Raw genomic sequence first — 21,209 nt, 5'->3', positions numbered from 1 at the left:
ATGGATATGCTGTATTTATGTCAGGTCTTGGCATGCATAAGAGCATACTGTATTTCTTATATTGGAATATCTTACTCGGTTTTCACGATATCTGTTGATAAATGCATGTTATGTAGGATAGCTATTCGAGTATAGTAAGAAATCGGGATATTTCTGGTATAACACATTCTCTCTTTCTATGTATTCATATTTCACCTTTTCTCGTATACTTGGTATGGCTGTAGTTTATCCTCTTGTAAATCCTCTATGTAAGTCGATCAACATACCAATGCAATTAGTATCTGCCGAGATGTTTCAACCATAGAACGATAAATAAGAAAAAGGGGGCACAAATGCCTACCTAACCCGAACATCTTCAACATTGGATGCTTTTTGCTTTTTTTTTCCAGGCCCAAGGTAACGAGGTGGGTTAGCTACTAGGTAAGCCTTGTCCGGTGCCAATGGTGCAGACCGACTCGAGCACATGACTTACCCGTCACCCCATGCGTGCGATTCAGGGAGCGCCAATCTGCAAGCATAGCAAGTGCCACCCGTAAACGACCTGTCACATCTTTCTATCCTTCGATGGCATGACAGAACACGTTTTTTTTTTTTAATTTTCGGGGAGGAGGGGCTTTGTTTCTTTCTTGTGTAGCTGTGTATGTAATGTAGGTATGTAGTAAATCCCAGACCCGGAAAGCAGATCGCCAGGTTTGTTTTTTTGTTGCTTACACGCCTCTTTCGTGATACACATACCTCTATCAGCGTCGGTATGCATTGGGGCCTTACACCTTACAGCATCAGCATCAGCACAGCGCAGCACAGTTAGTTTCATTCAAGGGGGTCCCGGGGGGGGGGACGATGTGGAGTATCTATTCCCACAGCTTTTTTCAAACTTCGTTTCGCTCGTTGTTACTTTTTTTTGGCTTTTTTTTTAAACTACTACTATTACCAACGGTGGTTGTGTTTAGTTAGTGTAGGTCTTCATCCCGGCCGTCTGGACATTGAAAAAGCCCCGGGGACCTGGGTTTATGACTTAAACCTAGCCCCGGTGGAGTGGGCCGCGTACAGCAGTTGAAGATTCTCGTCCACCTGCATGCGGGAACTCCATATTTTTTCTTTCTAAATCCTCATAAAAAAGGGGGGGTAGGGTTGCTTGTCCGGCAGAGTACAGGACTAGCGAGCCTCGAGCGGATGGTTGGTGATGATGGGGCCTAGGGGGGGTGGTTAGTGATCAGCTACCTACATACTATGTAGTGGTAGTTAGTAGGCTGCCCAGACATAGCACCGGCCAGCGCAGCAACTGACAAGAGTGACAGGAGGAGATCATTCTTAGATCAGGATCGACACCGCATGGGAACCCTGGGACGAATGGATGGATATAAGCGGTGCCTTGTCTACTGCTAGGTACCTAGTAGGTAGGACTTGTGAGTCGTGACAGCGTGGTCGGCTTCACATGGTAGAGCCCGCTCGTCCATCCCGAGTCTAGTAAACCGGCTTGGAAAAAACCCGGACGTCTGGTATAGCACTAGAGGCCTTAGTATGAGGACACTGACTAGCTACCTTAGGTAGGTGGTAGTAGAATCGGTGATTTAGTCCTGTCTCTGACAGCTCGTCATTTGGCCGGGCTACCCTCCGTTCCGTGTATTCGGCGCTCCCCGAGTCATATTAATATTATTATTAATTTTTCGCGCTGGAGTAGTAGCCCTGGTCATATATTTCGGAGACCCCTTCATGGACCGAATAGCTTTTGTTACCCCGGCGCGTTCTAAATTGTCGTTTGTGACTCCAGTTCCGTACCTACCCAGGTATACAGCACGATAAAGACATGACTCGGACGGTGACGGAGGTTCGAATGGGTATCTTTTAGTTAGAAGTCAGGGCTCAGGCATCCCCGAATGCAATACCTCTACAAGCCAAGGGTCTTGACCCAGTTGTTCTAATCAATAGGTATACTTAGTTACTAGTATTTGCGTACGACTACCTACCTACCTACCTAAACCCTAGGCAAGGTATACTAAGTAGAAGGTTTTTTTTTTTCAGGGCCAAAGGAAGAGAAGACCATGGTAAAAGGACCACGAAACGGACAAGGTAGTTTCCGGTCCCTGAATTTTTGATTAGTATAGATTCAGGCGAGCTAGTCTCGTCTCCGGTAGTTCGTGATTTTAGTAAAACCAATACAGCGATGGAGCTTTGCCCAGAAGCTAGGGTTGGAAATACCTACTAGTTAGCATGTAGGTATGGAGGTATGTAATATAATAGGATAGGTACTTGGAATCTTGATTGCTGTTGGTGGCTACAGAACTTTAACCCCCCCCGCATGCTCGGCATGTACGTTGGTTGATGATCAATACCTATATTGAGGACTTACATACATAGAGTGTAGCTGAGAAATAGGAAGGGTGGAGGAGGGAAAGAGGTAGAGGGGGGTAGAAGATAAATGTTTCTGGCCTAGCAAGCCTCACCTCTAACGCACTTTGACGAATTAGATAGTCCCTTCTTTTCACCTATATTACATAGTGTTCTCTATTGTCCCCATACATCGGAACACTGATACTACCCAGTTAGAGTTCAGTTCATCAAGCAAGATACCCTTTGGACCGGGTAGTGTGCTGCGGGAAGATCTCGGCCGAGTCGCATATTATCGATGTTGCTGAACATACTAGGTTAGTAGTCACTTGGGTTTATTATCTTCCCTTGTCAGGTACGATACATTTAGGTAATCTGGTATAATTTATCTGTCCATCTAAAGTTGCATGGCACACCGGTATTGAGAAGCGAATGCCCTCCCCCAGCACGGCAATAGAAAAGTGCTTGATATTAACATGATTCTTCTTATTCTCCTGGCCCAGGAAGCGCTTGGGTAAACTCATTTAGAAAATATGGGCAAAAAGCCTGTCCATGCAAAAAACCCTATTGCTTCCTCCCTGTTCGTGAAATCTATTCGCTTCAGTTGGAAAGTGGCACAAGCGAGGAAAATTCAATTTATACTAGTTGTATAATGAGTGGTTGGGAAGAAAAGGGGAATTGCATTTTTGTCCTGAACGTGCCGCACAAATGCTTTTCAGGGGTACAATGACGAGAGACATATAACCGTCACATATAACCGTCTTTCTCCAGAGCGGCTCAAGTGAGATGTTTCAGATGTCATCATTGATAGGCATCTAAGACTTACTTCCATGAAGAACTTTTTATTTAAGACATTCACTAGCCTAGCGAAGAAGAAGGGGGGGAGGAGAAGGTCGGTGCTTCGTCCTGTGAATTATAAGACACATTAACTGCTTTTTTGTCCGAAGAAAACGCCATGTCTCATGTCAGAGGGTTGACCGGCCGGAGATCCGTGCTACGGGCTGATGGCTTCTCATAACAAGAACTCTGTAGTTAGAAAAACTTCGTCCGAGGTAGCATATGCTAAAGATTTTTGCTTAGCGTGGCCCTATTTTTTCTTTTCTTTTTCTCCTTCACAGTTTTCTTCATCATTTTAGCTACATATGTAGTTCCATGGTCGAACCCTTAAGTGAAGGCGGCACTATCTTTGGCTAAAACACTCGAGATGTCAAGCTAACGGACTAGTCCGGCTCACCCATGGCTTTGACCTGGTGGATAGATGCTATGTAATCATCCTACTATGTACCTACATTACATAGTTACATACATAGATCCATAAGAAACACATATGTGACGGTGACGGTAACGTAGTATAACTGCTGGGTATCACAACCCTCGTAGTTGATATGAAGATCAACTAGGTAATGGAGACATGTTTCCAAAGGAGCGGGGGGAAGAGTAAGGAGTAAGGAGTGAAGAGTAAAGAAAGAGTAAGGAGGAGGGAACTTCATATGTCGTGCTCGTTAATGGCCGATTAGATCCCGTCGCATCTATCCCACCAAGCGGCCATTCCTATGGGTTCCAGCTCGACAGGCAGGAACATTGGGTTACCAGTCCAGTGGTACTCTCTGGTGGCTGGCTACCTCGCGACTGGCCCCGGGCAAAGACAAGATAGTGGATGGCACGACATCTGCGTGCTGTAACCAGAAAAGATATGTGAGCTTCCTTTTTTTTCTTTCTTCCCTTTTCTTCGGATTCACAACATATTGGGTTGTTGCTGTTGTTTTTCCTTTTGGTTTGACCCCAGGTCGCCAAGGGCACGTCAGCTGTTCTGTAACCTCTGTCGTCATCCGAGTCCTCTCATGTATAATATATGCCTACCACGAGATGGCCATCTTGGGTCGGTGATGAAACTGTGCGATGCGGCGAGATTAGGTGGCCGTCACGATGAACTTGGTAGCCAACGGATTTCCAGGAAGGGCGGGACTCCCATGCTCGCGGGCATCTGCATTTAATCTATCGATCGGAATGGGCGGCATGTAAGACAATATATTTGTTCTCTCAAAAATGCTAATGGGAGAGTTACCACCTACGTACCTATCTACCTGTTTACCTACAGCTATTCTTGTTTGTTTCGTAAGGCAAGTAGAGAGAGAGATCTTCTTTTTCTAGACAGTTCGGAACAAATCCCAGCTCGTGGTTGCAGGAAACCCCCTTGTTGGTAAATAGTGTTCACCCTGAGCCGGAAGCCATCCGCGAAGAAGCTTATATGCATCGTCTCTTTTTTTTTTCTTTGTTCCCGGTAAACGATATTAAGAATCAACATCTTTTCTATCATCCGGATAGTGCACTTTGGCAGTTGAGGCTAAATCTACACAATACATGGCGATATATTTCCCATAACCGTGGATGTTTATCACCCCTTCTTTATTATGATTCTTCCAACCGCCGCCCCCCAAAATCTAATTCGAAAGTGATATACATACAATCCGGTCCCCTCCCTTGTCTTTCTCTGTAGAGTGTAAGTAATCAAAACCGCACAGCCATAACCTGTTCTATCGCTCCAGTGCGCCATATCCATGTGGTATTCCACCCGTATGCCCGGAAATTTTGGTATGTCTGGAAAATAATAATAGAAAAAGGAAAATGCTGTGTCGTACATTGTCTCTGTCTCATCATAAGGATCCCCCAACCCAAAACAAATTGACAAAATTTAGTCGCTCGATAATAAAAGTACAATATCATTCTTAACATGTAAAAAAAGCTCCAATAGACCACGGTAGGTAATAATTATTACGCTCTTTCTTTCCTCCAAATCTTGCTACCAATCGTTTCCCCCTTTCTATATGCTACCGCGGTTGATGTTCGTAACTCTGCGTCGCTTCAGTGATTCTAACTCGACTTCTCGATATGTGCTTCCCTCCCCATCACTCAGGGGCTTGCTCTCGGGTTCGTAGTCTATTCGTTCAGTGGATGGCAGTAGGTTACTCTCTCCACGAACGGTCATGGCGTCGGACTCGGCACGGGCGTTGTTGATCATGGTCGGTAATTGCCGCCTCCTCGCGTTGATGAACCAGTTAGATATTTGATCTGTAGAAACGAGGGTTTGGTTAGCAAACAGACAACCCAGAAGTTTTCTCGTCATATGCCGTATTGCTATATCCTTCTTCTTCCAGCGACCTTTTCTTCTTCTAACCCTGGAAATTTGGGGCTCAACTTACTCATTTGTAAGCCAGTTTGTCTCATCAGGTCGTGCTTCTCCTCCTCTGACGGATATGGGTGATGTAGGTGAGCGACGAACCAGGCCCGGAGCTTGTCTGTAGTTTCCTTGGGTAGATTCCCACGACGCTTCCGCTGCTTGTTGTCGCCGTTTATTCCCACCCCAAACTCGCTCACACGCATGAAGTTGTCGTGAAACTGATGTCCGTACGACCCTGGTGAGAAAGGTGTCCTGTCAAAGGGGTGGACAGACCCTACGGAATGGGACTGTACTCGGTTGGGGTGGTGGAACGCGTATCCGAAGTTGGGGGGTCTGTAGGCAGGCGAACCTCCGTCCGTACTATGGCTATTACTGCTTGCAACGCTCGGCCTCCTTATCCTTTCGTGGGCGGCATATTCATCATTGGGGTGATTTCGAACTCGAACAGTCTCGCTCGCGGGTCTCTCGAGTCTCTCGAAGTTGAGTAGCGGTAGGCTGTGTAGAGTAGGCCTAGTTTCCACTCGTTCACGAGGTTGTACGCCCACGGTAGATCTCATGAAAGGAAGGGTGCCGTGCCCGCTATGGGGGCTAATCTGGCTTGAGGTGTCCCATTCTGAACCGGGTCTGTGGAGGGAAGGTGGTGATTGCTGTCGAGAAATGGTACTTTGTGGGCCATTATATAGTCTTGGGACCTGATTCACTCTTTCGCCCTCCTTCTCGTGCTCAAATGATAATCGCCGCCTCTTCTGATGAGTTGGTGAGTGGACGTATTCCGGTGGCGTTATCATGCCAGTGTAAGGGCCCCTATTGGAAGTAGCACTGGCAGACAGTTTCCTAGCTGATGCTTCTGGCTGTAAATGATGTTGTAATTCTGGGAAAGCCTGATAGGTTGATTAGTATAGCACGTTGGCCAGAGATGGGTGATTCTACCTGTCGAATAGAAGGCAGTGCAATTCTCTCTCGAGGTGCAGGTGACCGTTCCACACGAGTGTCATGCCACGCCCGCTCTCCTGGGAAAGCATGGTGGTAAGGTGAGGACGGTATGGTAAGAGTAGACATGATGTAGATGTATTTATCTTTTCAACTAGTCGTCGGGTTCTGTTGAGCAAGTTAGAACATGAATGCTTTCTCAGATATGATATCCCTTGAAAAGGGAAAAGACGGTTTACCTTGACTTGATGTAATAGATACTCAGAGGCGGACCTCGTTGCAACCCAAAAAAAACGAATACAGAAGTCGGTCCTTGGGACCTAGAGATACCTTCTTGACTCACTCGATCGCGATACTTATACGACCATTCACGCACACTTGAGTCCAAGGGCTAGCAAGAGACAGAGATACAATATCAGGTATATATGACTGGTAGATAAACTCCCTATGCCGTGTCTCTTGTAGTTACAGTCTTATTCTTCTGTGATTTGCAAAGATATAAAAAATACTAAAAGTAGATAGTGTACTGTTAGTAGATGGGGAGATGTAATGGAGTATTAATGGTTGTTGGTCTTGTCTTTCAAAGTAGTGAAACAGATAGAACGGAGACGCTTAGATAATGATTTGATGAAAGAGTCAAGTACGGGCAAGCCTAGCCTACTAAATGCAAGAAACAGATATCTCGGGGAGAACTAATAATGGGTTTATGGCGAATTCGGGTAGAACAATGCTGGCAAGGGCTGATGGAGAAAAGCCTGGGGAGAGGATCCTCATATAATTGGCCCAAAAAGGCTGAATGAAAACAGGACAGGGCACTTCAGCAAGGAGGCAGAAACGCTTTTCTATGTCAAGACGGGAGGATCTCTAAGGGTGTGGAGGTGTGGTTTCGATGGAGTGACTAAACCATAAAGAGCCCAGGATGCGAAGCATGAGCAAGGATGACATACTATGTAGATGTTAAGACAACGTTCAGGGTTGGATGAAGAGGACCTGTACCGCGGGCTAGTCGTGTACCCACCTCTCCCCACAGACGAAGTTTTGCTGATACTTGTGGCGTTGCCTCTGACGAACGACGGACTGAAAAGACTTGACAAGCTCTTTAACTATTGATAGTAGGGGGTAGTACATGACTGTACACTGGAGTCCCCTACATATATAGGCATGTAGGCATGTAGGTATGGAGGCATGCATCCAAAGTAAGTATATATGAGTACATTATATACCTCTAGGGCTACTAGGTATATAGTTAGGTCCTAGTATGTAGATAGTTAGTTAGGTTAGTTAATACTGGGTTGCCGAGAACACACATGGTTTAAAGGGTCTGGGCTAATTCTTGAGTATTCTAGGATCAGATACTTGGGATAGTAAGAATACTAAGATACTTGAGATACTAAAATACCAAGATACTAGGCAAGTTTATTTAAGTAGGTAGGTTACTGTAGGTAGCTTAAAAGAAGACAGGCTTGGGCTTGGGCTTGGCTTGATAGGATAGGATAGGCTGGATAGCTGTACAGGTAGTAGGCTAGGTTAGGACGTACTTGTAGGTTAGCACAGGTTCAGAGGTAGGGTCAGAAGTACATAGTAGGGTCAGAGGTAGGGGGGAAAGTAAAGTAAGTGACACGACCACAGTGGCAGAGTGGGAGTGGAAAGGGCAAGCGTTTAGCAAGCGTCGGTGGTAGTATTGGAAAATGTATATGCAGACAGGGGTCAGACCCCGGACCGTGACGGTTATTGCTTTGGTGCCAGATGAAATTGCCCGATGAAAAGAAAGATGCTACCGGGGTTGCCCTTACACACGTACCATTGCATATATACTACTATGATAGTACTATCCATGGATGTATACCTATTACTTACCTACTGTAGACTTGTATTGTACATACATGTATGTATGTAGTAGTATGTAGGTAGGTAGGTAGGTAGGTAGGTAGGTAGTAGGTAGGTACCATTGCATACGTGCGTGCATTTCGAAGCCCGGATCGAATTCTTCCCTCCTAACAACTTGTTCTCTGTACCTGTTCTCTGTACCTGTGCGGCAACTTACTTACTTGATCGATGCGAGTCCTGTCAGAAGCGGAACCCTTTTTTGATGGCTGTCTTTCTTTTCCTTGACCCGAAATGAAAAGAAAGGTATCGTGATTTTTGACATTTTTTGAGCACAGATTCATCCATGAGCAAAGTCGCTGATTGACTCCAACACGACTGCTTAACTACTAGTCGTGCAGTAAGCGCTCACATGATGACTGTCACGCGTACATATCATATGAGTGAGCCTGTGAAGAAGAGCTTTCCGATTCTTGGGGGTATCCGCAGCGTCGCTTATGAGAAGTCGTGATGATAGCCAGGAACAAATATCTTAAAAAAAAAAAAACTAAGTGTCCTTCTGCATCCTGTCGACCCAAAAGAAGGTTTCTATGCATCTGCAATTCGGCCCAGGACATCCCTTCAGGCCAGATGATATGACGCAGATGCGCCCGAGGAGTTGGCACCATCAAAAAGACAGCCCCTTTTTTTTTCTGGAGCAAAACTAGTGGTTAAAAGGCTTCACTAAGATCTAAGATAGCCCTAGAGGTCAAGATTCCTAGTTTCTGGACATGTTTCTTACTTTTCCCATTGACAAAAATGATTACTGTATAGTTAAAACTTACTTAGTTATTATCTAGTAGGTAAGCTGATGGGTTGTGGGTTACCTCAATAAAAAAGCCATTTTACAATATACTCAACACGACTCTCGTGATGCTGATGAGCGGCGAAGTTGTAGTGGGTTCTCCAGGGTGTTGAATCGTGTCAGTCTGACTTTGATGCGGGTTTGTGTGGCGCTTGTGTGGGTTGCGTATAGTTAATGGTTATTAACTTCGTGAAATGTATTGTCGATTGAATTGAGTGCGTGCACACAGACAGTTTACTGATTGCTTATTTTTTTTTATCTTTTTTTTTATTTTTTCTTTTGCTTAATTGTCCAAGTGATGATCAAAGCTTACGTGTAGTTGCTTGGCTAAGTGCAAGTAATAGTAATAATACCTGACCATGATACGAAATGATAATATCAATAACTAGTTAGAGCTCACCATAATGACCGTCGCCTAAAACTATGCTTTGTTCAGGGGAGTAATTAGCAGTCATTGGACTTTGCCTAACAAAACAAACGTACCTACATAATAAACCTACTACTAGTAGTTGGGATGTCTTTCTCCAAACAAACGCGTATGTAGGTATGTGCTGTAGATTAGGTATGCACTTTGGACTCTGGATGGTGGAGTGCATGCCATGCCACTACATATGTACCTACAATATGATCATCTGCCTCACATACCAACATAGTAAAATACTACTAGTAGTACTATGTAAATAGATACCTACCTAACCTAGTTATATGGAAGAATTACTTCACTTTGTACTTTTCGGCCGACCACAGGCTATATTCCTACATTAGTAGTAGGAATTAACCCAAGTAGCCAATTCCAACTTCAAGGGTAATGATATATGAAGCTCCGTAGACATCCCGTGACGATCCAACCAAGAATTCAATTAGCCTATGCACACAGCGGTTCGGGATTTTCAACATCTTCCAACGCTCTGGTTCCCTTCCAGTCTCTCGCCAGGCCTAGGGCGAGTCATGAGCCGAAACCTTGACGACCTGCCCTACATAGATCATTTTACCTTCCAGGACAGACACCGGGCACCAAGTCGAAGCAACGCTGCGGCGTCGAAGAGGAGGGGGAGGGGAGAGGGGGCCACCTGATATTATTAGCACAACACACCTTCGTTCCTCGGTAACCGCTATGTAGAACTCTGACACTAATATGCAGCTTCTTGACTTTGACAAGCATGATTTGCATTAGACCAAGAACCCTTAAACGCGTTCCGCTGGATTGGTAACTGGTTTGGCCCGTATAAGTTGCCTCGAGTCATGATAAATGTGGCGGAAAATGCCTACGTAGCATGTGGTGGGTACATCATTCTATGTATTGTACTACATGTATGTAGCTATGTGCACATGTGTGTAAGTATGCATACATTTAATGTCATTTAACTATGTATGTAGGTATGCATCTATGTATGTACATCATAGCGATGGTGCCTCTTTTTTTTTCTTTCTTCCCACCTTCCCTCCTCGTACTAAGGTAGACTGCCGTTAGGCGGCGGCGGCGACGACGACAATTCGGGAATGCATGGCGTGTACTATGTACTAACTATGCATCACCGAGTATGTAGCTCTAGTGGCCTCCGCCCTGGCGGACTTGCCCATTCTAGCCGGCTGTCAAATCTCGTCGAATTAGCATGCTTTTGGCAAAATCCCCGTACCCCGTTCGTAGGCGAGATCTGCACCAGCCGAAGCTGCAAGACAGATCGGTGCCGAGCCGTGATTTGGCTCTAAGCCATTGTTTCTTTGCGATTGGATCATTCATGCAAGATAGACTCCGATGTGCGTTGAATAGGTGTTTAAAGGATGCTTACAATATACAGACCTAGGTTAGCTACCTTCTACTTCTATGAAAGCAAAGTCTGCCTATATTCTAATCAAGCAGGCCAACTTATAATAAGTATACAATCAATACCTAGCAACGAGATTCTTCGAGGCAAAGTCCGAGTCAGGTACTGGCTACCTAGATTAGAACCACTTGACGGCATTAATACAGTGCATCATAGGTTAGAATGCTCTGGCCCCCGACCAAATCATTGGGAGGGGGAATTACGAGGCAATGCCACAAACCCACGCCTGTCTCCACGATTCTCCAGTGTCTGACAGGACAAGTCTGATGGTAGGCAGTCTTTAGCCCGAACGACGGGTGACTAATGCATAGTTTGATGCGTTGTGTGATGCATAGTTAATATAATAGGTATAATGGTACGAATACAGAAAAACGTTTGCCACTATGACATTCGACGACGGCCTACCTACCTACTATATAAACCCTGAGTGAGGTATCTAGGTATAGTGTCTTTATAGTTATAGTAGTACTACATGCTCTGTATATCGTATACTACATATAGGATGGACGCTCCTGACTCCCCACTCGTCATGGTGGGCCACGGTAATCCATTGGTGCGGAACTGTACCGCATGCATATCTGGTACGGTGAACTACTGTGCTACTACTACACCTACATATGTGCTACATAGTATAGTAATAGGTTTGATTTGACGCGGAGTCCTGAGTCCTGACAACTGGAGTACATACATACATACATACATACATATACATACATAGGTAGCAGGTAGCTACATATCTAGGATTCTAGGTAACCAAGGCTGCTAGGTAGGTAGTATAGTGTTCCGGTTGGTCCCAACAAGAAGAAGCTAGGTACGATCTGAAGTTTGCAGTTTGCCAAGGGGGTGCCGATCTCTTTCCCCATCTAAGCAAGGGCCGTCTTTCGTAATCCCGAGAAGCTGGGGTGGTTGACTTGAACCATCCCGTGCGCCGCCCCAAGCGCCTTGTGCTTCTCAACCAGCTTTTTTTTTCTTAACGTGGCTGCGTGGTGTGTGACTCGTCCAATTGCGTGGCAGGAGCACAAGAGAGAGACACAACGACAGCGGAACAGCTGCAGGTCAATGAATCCGGATCCATGGTGCAAACCCGGTTCCCGGGTTCCGTCACGTTGATCTCCTCACTTGTCACATCCCAACCCTGTCAACGTCTTTTTCGACTTGGTGCATACCTACTTGATCATCCTCCCGTTGGAACCACCACCAGGTAAGCCATCAAGCAAGCCATCAGGCAAGCCACTTACAGGAAAGCAACCACTACAATTATATTTTGTAGGCTGCTACTCACACCCAAAATATGTGATTATGTGATTATGTGATTATGTGATTATGTGATGACTTTTAAAGGACAAGGCTGCTACTTACTACATACATGTAAGCATGCCTCAAATCTATGGCCAAGAGCTACACATATCTCTCTCGATCTCGCTGTTTATTAACCTAGTACCCAGTCATTGGACAGCTATGTATGTAAGACTAGAGCTGCAGAGCAATCATGATTGTCTGCTACCTACCTTACTTATTCGTCTTTTCTTTTCCTTTGCTACATATTCGAAATCCCGATAACTTGGGCATCTTTTGAGCTTGAAATTAAAAACAACAAGGGAAGTCCCAGATGACCGCCGTGCTACCTACCTACCTAGTACTACAAAGTTAGGTATGTATGTAGGTAGGCATGTAAAGATCAGGCACACGATTCACACGATATGTAGATATTTGCATACTACTGCATCATGGCATGTATGTGTGTGTGCTTTGATTAGGTACTGTTAATGAACTTTGCTTGTTCTGATGGTGGTCGGATGGGCCAGACAGGGCATATTAAATTACCTACGTACCTAAGGAAGAAGAAGAAAAAGGGCGTCACATTGAATCGGTATGTGTTGGTAAATACATGTAGGTGCAGACTACTTAAGCAGCCAACAAATACATACCAGGTAGCTACCTGCCCAACCTACCTAGATTAGTACATATGTAGTAGGTTAATGTTGACACCATTCCCTACATCATACATATTATACATATCGTACCTACATGACTTCGAAATGTCGGACCGTAGAACTGCCTCACACGTCGGAACTCCGACTTGTTGTGGCTGGTAAGCTACCCTAAGTTGGTATACTACCTACCCATACCCATACCCATATCCATACATATCCATATCCACAATCATATCTATCCATAGGGATCCGTATCCGTTCCATGGATATTAGTAGTGTAGTAAGTACCTAGCTATTACAATATTTCCGTGATTTACCCGTCTATTGCATCCATTGTCGTGAATTGTTTGGTACGTACATACTATGTAGGAATTAGAGCTCTTTGATTCTCCCCTTTTTATGCCAATCCCCCACGACTTCCCCCACGCTTTTGTTATTGCTACAGTACCCTATACCTATTACCTACTCTACTACTCTGCTATTCTGCTACTCTGCTACTCTACTTATTATACCATATGATTTCACTATATATGTACCGGACCGACTGATAGATAGTCTAATAGGTACAATACCAAGGTAGGCAAGTATCGTTGGTCTTCAATAACTTGAAACGCCTCTTCCGTTGTATCCATGTCTAGAGATGCTGTGCGTCGATATAGGCTGAACACGGAATCCGAACGATTTCCAGAATAAGTCATTGCTAACCTAGAGAAATTCGTTACTATGCATCTCGAGATGGCCGTAAACGTTTCCTATCACCTATCAAATATCACCTGCCCCTTTATAACCACGGCCAGCTGCAGGTATGGAAATGTCACAACCACTTGTCATACCCAAGTCCTTGGGTTCAAATGTCCCTATCCTTCCGTCCATTGGCTTTATGGAACAGACTGCCGTCTGATTGACAGCGATCAGATGCAACAGCTAATGATGCGGCGACTCGAAGGCCCGCATCACATACCATGTACATAGGCTAAACATACTATGCACTTACCTCCTGCCTCTACATACTAACCTAGGTACCTACATTTACATACTCAAGCATGTAAGTACTAGGTAGTTAGGTATGTACAGTATTTTGATGTACGCAACCATCCCGTGTCCTCGTGTCCTCTCGTGTCCCTGTGTCCTCGTGGATGGTGTCACCTTTACAGTATACATTCTTCATAACCTGAGTCGCCGCCTTGTTTCTCTGGTTTCTTTTTTTTTTTTTCATATTCGCCACATAACATACAAGAAGAGAGACATACATACATGTGTTTTCCGTCGACGACATCTCTTCGCTAGTTCTTTCTCAGCGTTTGACTTAAACTCCCCTGTCCAAGCTCATCCCGACCCGTTGTTACTGTGGCCGGTCCACTTTGCCAGCCCACACACAGACCTACCAGGACGCGGGCTAGTTTGGTATGAGAGCTGCCCATTTGCGACAACTCCTAGAAAAAAAAACAAGACAAGGGTTTAAGAGACAAGAAGCCGGGGTGGTTCCGCCTAACCTTGCTTCTGGAATAACGTGCCTACAACCCGAGCTTCACTATCGTATCCCCCGTCCGAGCAAAATACATCATATGTACATCATACATCATACATCATATAAGATGCGGTACGTACAATATAGCGACAAGGTGAACGCGTGGTCGGTTATTCTATCTACAGTATGCACATCTACAAAGTAGTATTACGTACGCATAGAGATCCGCATGCATGTTAGAATAATCTTCAATCTCCATCGATCCTTGTCTCCCTTTTTTCGATTACCCTACCCTAACGAGCCGACCAGCCTTACCTACTTATTCATTCTTACCACACACACACACACACACACACACACACACTAACCATGATCGACACATTGAAGCTAAAATGGTACGTACGACTTGCGGCTCTTAAATTAAGCCTTAACGGTCATCAGGCTTTTCAACTTGGGAGAGACGCAAACATGTTGTACTACAACCGAGCGCATGGGGATAACCTCTCAAAAGATTACAGCGCCATACAGCGCCATAGATAAATGTGGGTGGACCTGTATATTAAAAGGATAAGATCTAAGGATCAGACCTTGTTATTGAAATGTTCTTAAATACATGACCATAGTGTTTCGTATTTTCTTCTTTGGCGTATCTGCCATTATCTATTGGGGGGGGATAATAGTGCCTGTCTTAGGCATCTCTAGGCTTTGTTTTAATAGCGTTAATAAGCTCTGATATAGATGTTCTTGAACTATATAGCTATTTAATAAGTATTAGAGATGGGTGACGTTGTATTGGAATAGCGATAAGGTGCCAAAAGTGTGGTCTTTTAGAGTAAGGGGTTAATCGGATAAATAAGGTATAGTGCATCTTATATGGGAGGTAATAAAATAAGTTATAATGGCTAGTAAATTGTGGGCTTTTTAAATTGAATAAATGGTTTTTGGATTTTTTGATTTAAATAAACTGACTGTGGATTTTTTGATTAAACGACTTTTGAATAAACGGCTTTTGGAATAAATGACTTTTTGAATAAACGTTGACTTTTAGAACAAAGTTTTCAATTAATAATAACGTTTTAATTAATAAAAGGATTAAAATAACTTTGAAAATAATAAAGGTCCTAATTATCAAAAAAAAACCAAAAACCAAAAATGAGGCTATCACCACAGCTCTTCCGGTGGGGGGTCACCAGATAAATGTGGGTGGATCTGTAGTTATATTAAAAGGATAAGATCTAAGGATCAGACCTTGCTATTGAAATGTTCTTAAATACATGACCACAGTGCTTCGCACTTTCCTCTCTGGCGTACCTGCCACCATCTGCCATGTAGTGCCTAAGTACCCAGGTACCTATTTATTTTATTTTGCTTTTTGAATTCTAACAGTGATGGATTCTTTGACGATTTTATTCTATTATATTATATTTACTTCATCGGCATGAGAGAATTACCTAGGTTATGTACCTAACCTAGTAGGTAATAAGTGGTGGGAGCACAAGGAAATCATAGGCCTCTCTGCCACCGCATCGCCAATCTTGCAGAACGGCCACAAACATCGCGTGCAGCAACGCAACGGTACAAGTTTAGAAATGTGTTATAATACTACCTACATACCTAAGGTTAGGTTAGTAGGTAGACGAACAACAAAAAAGAGCTGCCTTGTCGTTCCCGACTCAACTACCCGGAATGACCGCCGGCCATGCATCTATTGTTCAGTGGCAAAGAGCCACATTAGCCCAGATCTCGTTGTTGAACAGCATTCCCACCGCCATTCCACGCAGCACGAACGGCTCTTTGCATACTTTCGGCGGGGTTGTCCGTGGTTCAAAGAAGCATTCGTCCGCCAATATTTGCAAGGTGTAGATAGATAGATAGATAGATAGATACCCCCTAACCTACTAGGTAAGGTAGGTAGGTACCTTCTATCTTGGTAGACATGGAGTCTGTAACCGACATGACTATGGCTGCCACATCAGTACGCCTAGGTAATACTCCTTCATCAATCTAGTTGAGATGAACCTTGCATGTCGGCAAGCTCGATGGAAAGATTGTATACCATCGTGGCCTAATAAGGCTAGGATCACCGTCGACCTGTCCAGAATCCAGATGTTTCCAGCCGACTTTTTTGGTTTCGCGAGAATAAGAATTGTTTGGGAGATTCGGGGATTGTTACCGGTATTAACTGTATGTACAACTTTTAGCGAACCTGAACCCCATTCCCAACTCCCCTATCCATCATTCCCCTGGTTGCGGCTCATTGCCAAGAAGTGTCCCCCCGTCCTCAGCTATATAACTAATTAGGCGGTCCTCCAAGTTGTTTAGTACGTTTCAACCACCTTGAATTTTTGCTTTTTTTCTTTCTTTGTCTTCTTTTCTAATTACTACATACGGGACCAGAAAAATAAAATAAAATAAAATAAAAAAATCGAGGTCTTAGCACGGCATGATGATTTCTCATCTCCTTAACCTAGGCGATGATGAGACAAGTCAGCTTCTTAAAGCTACTAGCATGAGAGATTTGAGGCTGTCCATCGGAATTATGCATACTGCATGTCTTATGCTTTTTCATCATCTGGTCGTAAAATGATTACCCCTTTTAGCTAAATACATTACTGAGTGTAACATCCGCGCACACATCAACGTCGTCGTCAACCATCAAGAAGACAAGCAAGGCTAAACGGTTAGTTAGAAATCTTTCTCAGATTGTACGTGCTACAGAAAACGCTGTTCTTCGACTTGCTCTTCAATGCGGTTCTTCAATGACGTTCTTGTTCTTGCTTTTAGAGGATACATCTTCACAGTGCTATCATGGATTACCGTCATGATGGATCCGACAAGGGTTGGGGAACACTTCCATATCACACCGGAACAGCGTAGAGAATCATGGTCAAAATCCACATCGATTGTGATCCAGCGCCTCATTCGGTCAATAAGAAGTCTAGTGCCATGGACACACCTGGCATTTTAGCCACAGCTGCCTCTCACTGGCACGGGTTGTCAAGCTACCTACGCCAACTGTAACTCTGGCCGGCTTACAGGCAGGCAAGCAGAACCGCGAGGCATCAACATCATATCATGACCTTAACCTCAATGTGACTCTTTTTTTCTCAATTCTTTCCATTCTTTTCGTAACTCCACCCGAGCGCCATTCTCATTCTTTTCTCGCAGCAATAGCCGGCGTGGACTCACGTATTAGGTGAGATTACGATCGCTGTGGATTTCGCCTCCCCTTTCCCTCCTCTGCGATGCGGTCGAATCATCTCAAGGTTGACCATGACATTGAGCAGGACTCATGACATCCCTATGCAACAACTTGACTGCATGGGTCATACGTTTTATTTAACACTACGATAGACTGACGAAGTGCATGCCCTGAATTCTAGGTCATCCTCATCTCTACGAGGAAGATTACACGAACTCGGTGAGTGATACTGTACGTATCAGGAGTCTTATACAACCTTGGCCCCTATGGTGGATTATACACCGGTGAGCGCCGACGCAAATCGCGGTGTCATACGACCGCATACATATAATCGCACCCCCTGAAAATGTCAGCGTTAGGCATTTGGGTTGGTGCTTTTCAACATCGGTTTCACAGGCAGTTCTTTTTTTTCAACAGAGAATGATTCCCCCCTTTCATACGTACGAATACGTACTTTTGGAAATACTTCATTTTGCATATTCTGCCTGTTGGCTCGGCACAATAACGTCCAAAGCCCCGAGCAAGTTCGAGCTTGCTTGCAAGGTATTTTCCAAAACAGGTAGTTGATGGAATGTCCCTTTTCTCCAGAACAGAGATCAGACCCAGGTCAAAGGTCTACGGCTTCCCAAAAAGGGCCGATGTTTGTTGCGGGCAACTTTTCTCGACTGGGGCAGAGGCCGAACCGAAGGGCCCTAAGCATGGTTCTATATAGGCCTAGTCTTATAGTTGAATAGAACCCTGTCGGTATCAGCGGCATCAGATCTGGCGCAGTGCAGCGGACGGATTGCCGGGACGCTGTCAAGGATTTGACAGACGTAAGGGCGACCAAGAGGCCCCTAGGGTCCTTTTCTGGCTCTTGGCCCGTGGAGAAGCAACCTCAGCCCATGCTTGGTAACTTCGTTTGTATCGTACGAAACAACAACCATATCCGATTCGAAATCGCACTGGCAAAGGACCCCATTATCCCATCCCCCTCCCACGAAGGCGCTAGCTCGAAGATAACGATCAGCAACCAAAAAAAGGCTGCAAGACCCATTCTGGTCAAAGGAAACCAGTGAAAAATAATATGGCCGAAGAGGCCAAATCGGCGAAACAGGGCATACATAACTTCTCTAACCTACCTAGGTACCTATATACGTACGTCAAGAGTCAAGATTCCATACTATTTCCCCTTAACCTAGTCCCTATAGATTGCCCTGCTCCCCAGCATATATTCACAACTAGGTACCTATTTATATACCTACCTAGCAGCCTAGCTACCTAGCTACCCACATGTATGTAACTATTCAAGTATGTAACTCGGAAGAGGCTTAATTCAGGATTTATCTGGATAACTTTCAGGCCCGAGCGCCTGTCAACTAAAAAAAATCCTTGAAACGGGAAATAAGAACCATAGGACAGTATTTCGCAGGGCCACCCCCCCTCCCCCCTGGCTGTCACATATCTGACGACCGAATCGTATCCCAAGGATCACATACCCTGTCAGAAGTCGTCAACTTCCCCTGTCCTGTCAAGCTGTCAAAAGCCTGTCCCCCTCCTTGTCCTCGCTTAGAATTAACAAGATTACTATGTAGATATACTCACTACACTATGTATTGTGCCATCAACAAACACCTACACATCTACATAACTTAGCTATCTAGACTACATATCTACGTATTGTACATACATATTTGTATACTACCTACTACACTACTACACTACTACATATGTAACTACAGTTACTACACTAGCTAACCCCTGCCCCCGCGCCCGCCCGCACGTAAAGAACCACACGCACCCCCCCTGCGGCGCCCTTTTCAAAGATAAATCAGCCCCCAAGGGCCAATCCCCCGGTTGCGACCCAGATCGTTGCAACTGTACATCACAGTTCACTTTTTATACATTTGGTAGATCGGGGGCTTCGAGAAGAACATGTGCAAAGGTGGGCGAGTGCGAGGGTCCACACCAAACACCATACATAGTGCCATGCCATTAAAAATACCTACTTACTCCATACTCCATACATTCTCCATACTCACTCCATACCATCATAGTACTAGTATACTACTCTAGAACCCCTGTTACGAAACGTTCCTCGTCTTTTGCTACTGTAGTATGTATGGAACATACCTACTGTAGGTAGGTAATCATGTACATAGTAACTACGTGCGAAGCAACACTGCATCATAATACCCCATAGAACGAATCAAGAATGGTCTAGACTGCATACACACATACACACATACATACATACATACATACCTACCTACCGAGCCTTCAGAAGCTAGGTGCATAGTAGATGCTTACCACATACACATACATGTGCAGTAGCAGCGGGTCTCGCGACCATCCCCGGGCCTTACGAATTGAGTGCCATATCTGACACGTGTGTCGATCCAAAGTATTCACTCAGAGGGGCCGGCCGCCTTAAAAAAAAAACAGAGACCAAAAAAACGGGCTTTTGCTTGTGTCAATCTAAGATGACGGGGTACCTGAACCCCAAAACCAGAACCGGTCCGTCTCTGGTTCGTCCAAGGTCCCTGTTTTTCCTTTGGTTTTCTAACAATACAAAGGCAATTAGCGTACACATGCTAACCTGCTACATACACCCAGCTACAATACTCTAAGTAACTATTGTATGTAGGAGGCCATGCTATTACTTATTCCATGGCTAACTAGTTACATGCATACAAGCTGCTGCTAACCTTAGAAAATAGTTAAAACCAAAAGAGCAAAAAGAGAGGTCCACCAAATCAATCATCATCGACGGCCCGTCCTCCCCCCCCCCCCTCCCCATCCCCTTCCTCGGTAAAGAATTAGGCTTCTTTTATTGTTATTTCCTTCCCAGCTTTTTTCCCAACTTCCAACTTCCGGACATGTGCGATTCTCGTTCATTTGGCCCGCGGAATCCTGTTTCCCTTTACTTTACTTGACTTACCTGCCTAGGTTAGGTATTTTACCTGCTAGGTTAGGTAGCTGGAGGTAAGTAATTAGGGTTAGTACAGTCGCCTTAGCTCTCCCCAATATGAATAGTTATGGGGCGGGCATGTTTACTCGCTGCCCTATCGACCTACATACATATAGGTATGTATGCACAGCACATGGCCTAGATAGGCAGTATCTACATACACACACACCCAAAGCATCCATCCAAGTTAAGCGAGTGAGGCTCCCTGAACATCGCAATGTGCAGAGTAAGGCGAATGAGGGACCCATGTGGGCTGTCCGTACCTGCGTAAAGGGAAAATGGTGTGTGAGGGGATAATTTAGAATAGGGGAAGGGAGAAACTCACTCACTTGGCAACTCACTTACTTGCTCACATACTCTCTCTCTCTAATACATACTTACTATGTAAATCAACAAATACATACAGCATCCCTACCTACCTATCTCGGTAGGTAAGGGGTCAGAAATAAAACGCCAGAAGGCCCTATCAAGCGCACGACGCCGCGCGTTCGCTTCCCGTTTTGGGAAGTCCTGTCCGTAAGGCTGGCTTTTGTATCTTCGATCAATTCATGCCTATGCATGTACAATACCATACCTGTCATTCTTGTTCGCGGGGGAAAGGACTGAAGGCAGCTGAGCTATATATTGTACCTAACCTAGTAGCTTCGTAGCTTAGTATTTAGCTTAGCTAGGTATATCATTGATTCATTGTAAGTAAGTAAGTAATTAGCTAGCCACCTAGCTTC

The 21,209-nt window shown here is 44.7% G+C and overlaps 2 protein-coding genes across 2 annotated transcripts; one reads left to right on the top strand and one right to left on the bottom strand.

The window, feature by feature from the left end:
* Positions 1-5,149: 5,149 nt before the first annotated feature.
* GGS25DRAFT_517796 (uncharacterized protein) lies at positions 5,150-6,565 on the bottom strand (the record flags this gene model as incomplete). Its single annotated transcript, XM_049263437.1, has 3 exons — positions 5,150-5,397; positions 5,529-6,387; positions 6,437-6,565. 3 exons carry the CDS (start codon positions 6,563-6,565, stop codon positions 5,150-5,152), a joined length of 1,236 nt encoding a protein of 411 aa, XP_049119664.1.
* Positions 6,566-13,277: 6,712 nt separating this feature from the next.
* On the top strand, positions 13,278-14,977 carry GGS25DRAFT_473764 (uncharacterized protein). Its single transcript, XM_049259568.1, has one exon. The coding sequence runs from the start codon at positions 13,931-13,933 to the stop codon at positions 14,324-14,326; it is 396 nt and encodes a 131-aa protein (XP_049119663.1). The 5' UTR covers positions 13,278-13,930; the 3' UTR covers positions 14,327-14,977.
* The last annotated feature ends 6,232 nt before the right edge of the window (positions 14,978-21,209 follow it).

This window comes from Hypoxylon fragiforme (genome assembly GCF_022984875.1).
Source record: "Hypoxylon fragiforme strain CBS 206.31 chromosome Unknown GGS25scaffold_2, whole genome shotgun sequence".
NCBI classification, from domain to species: domain Eukaryota; kingdom Fungi; phylum Ascomycota; class Sordariomycetes; order Xylariales; family Hypoxylaceae; genus Hypoxylon; species Hypoxylon fragiforme.
Note: the sequence above shows the minus strand (reverse complement) of the source record. Positions and strands in the feature narration are given on the sequence as shown.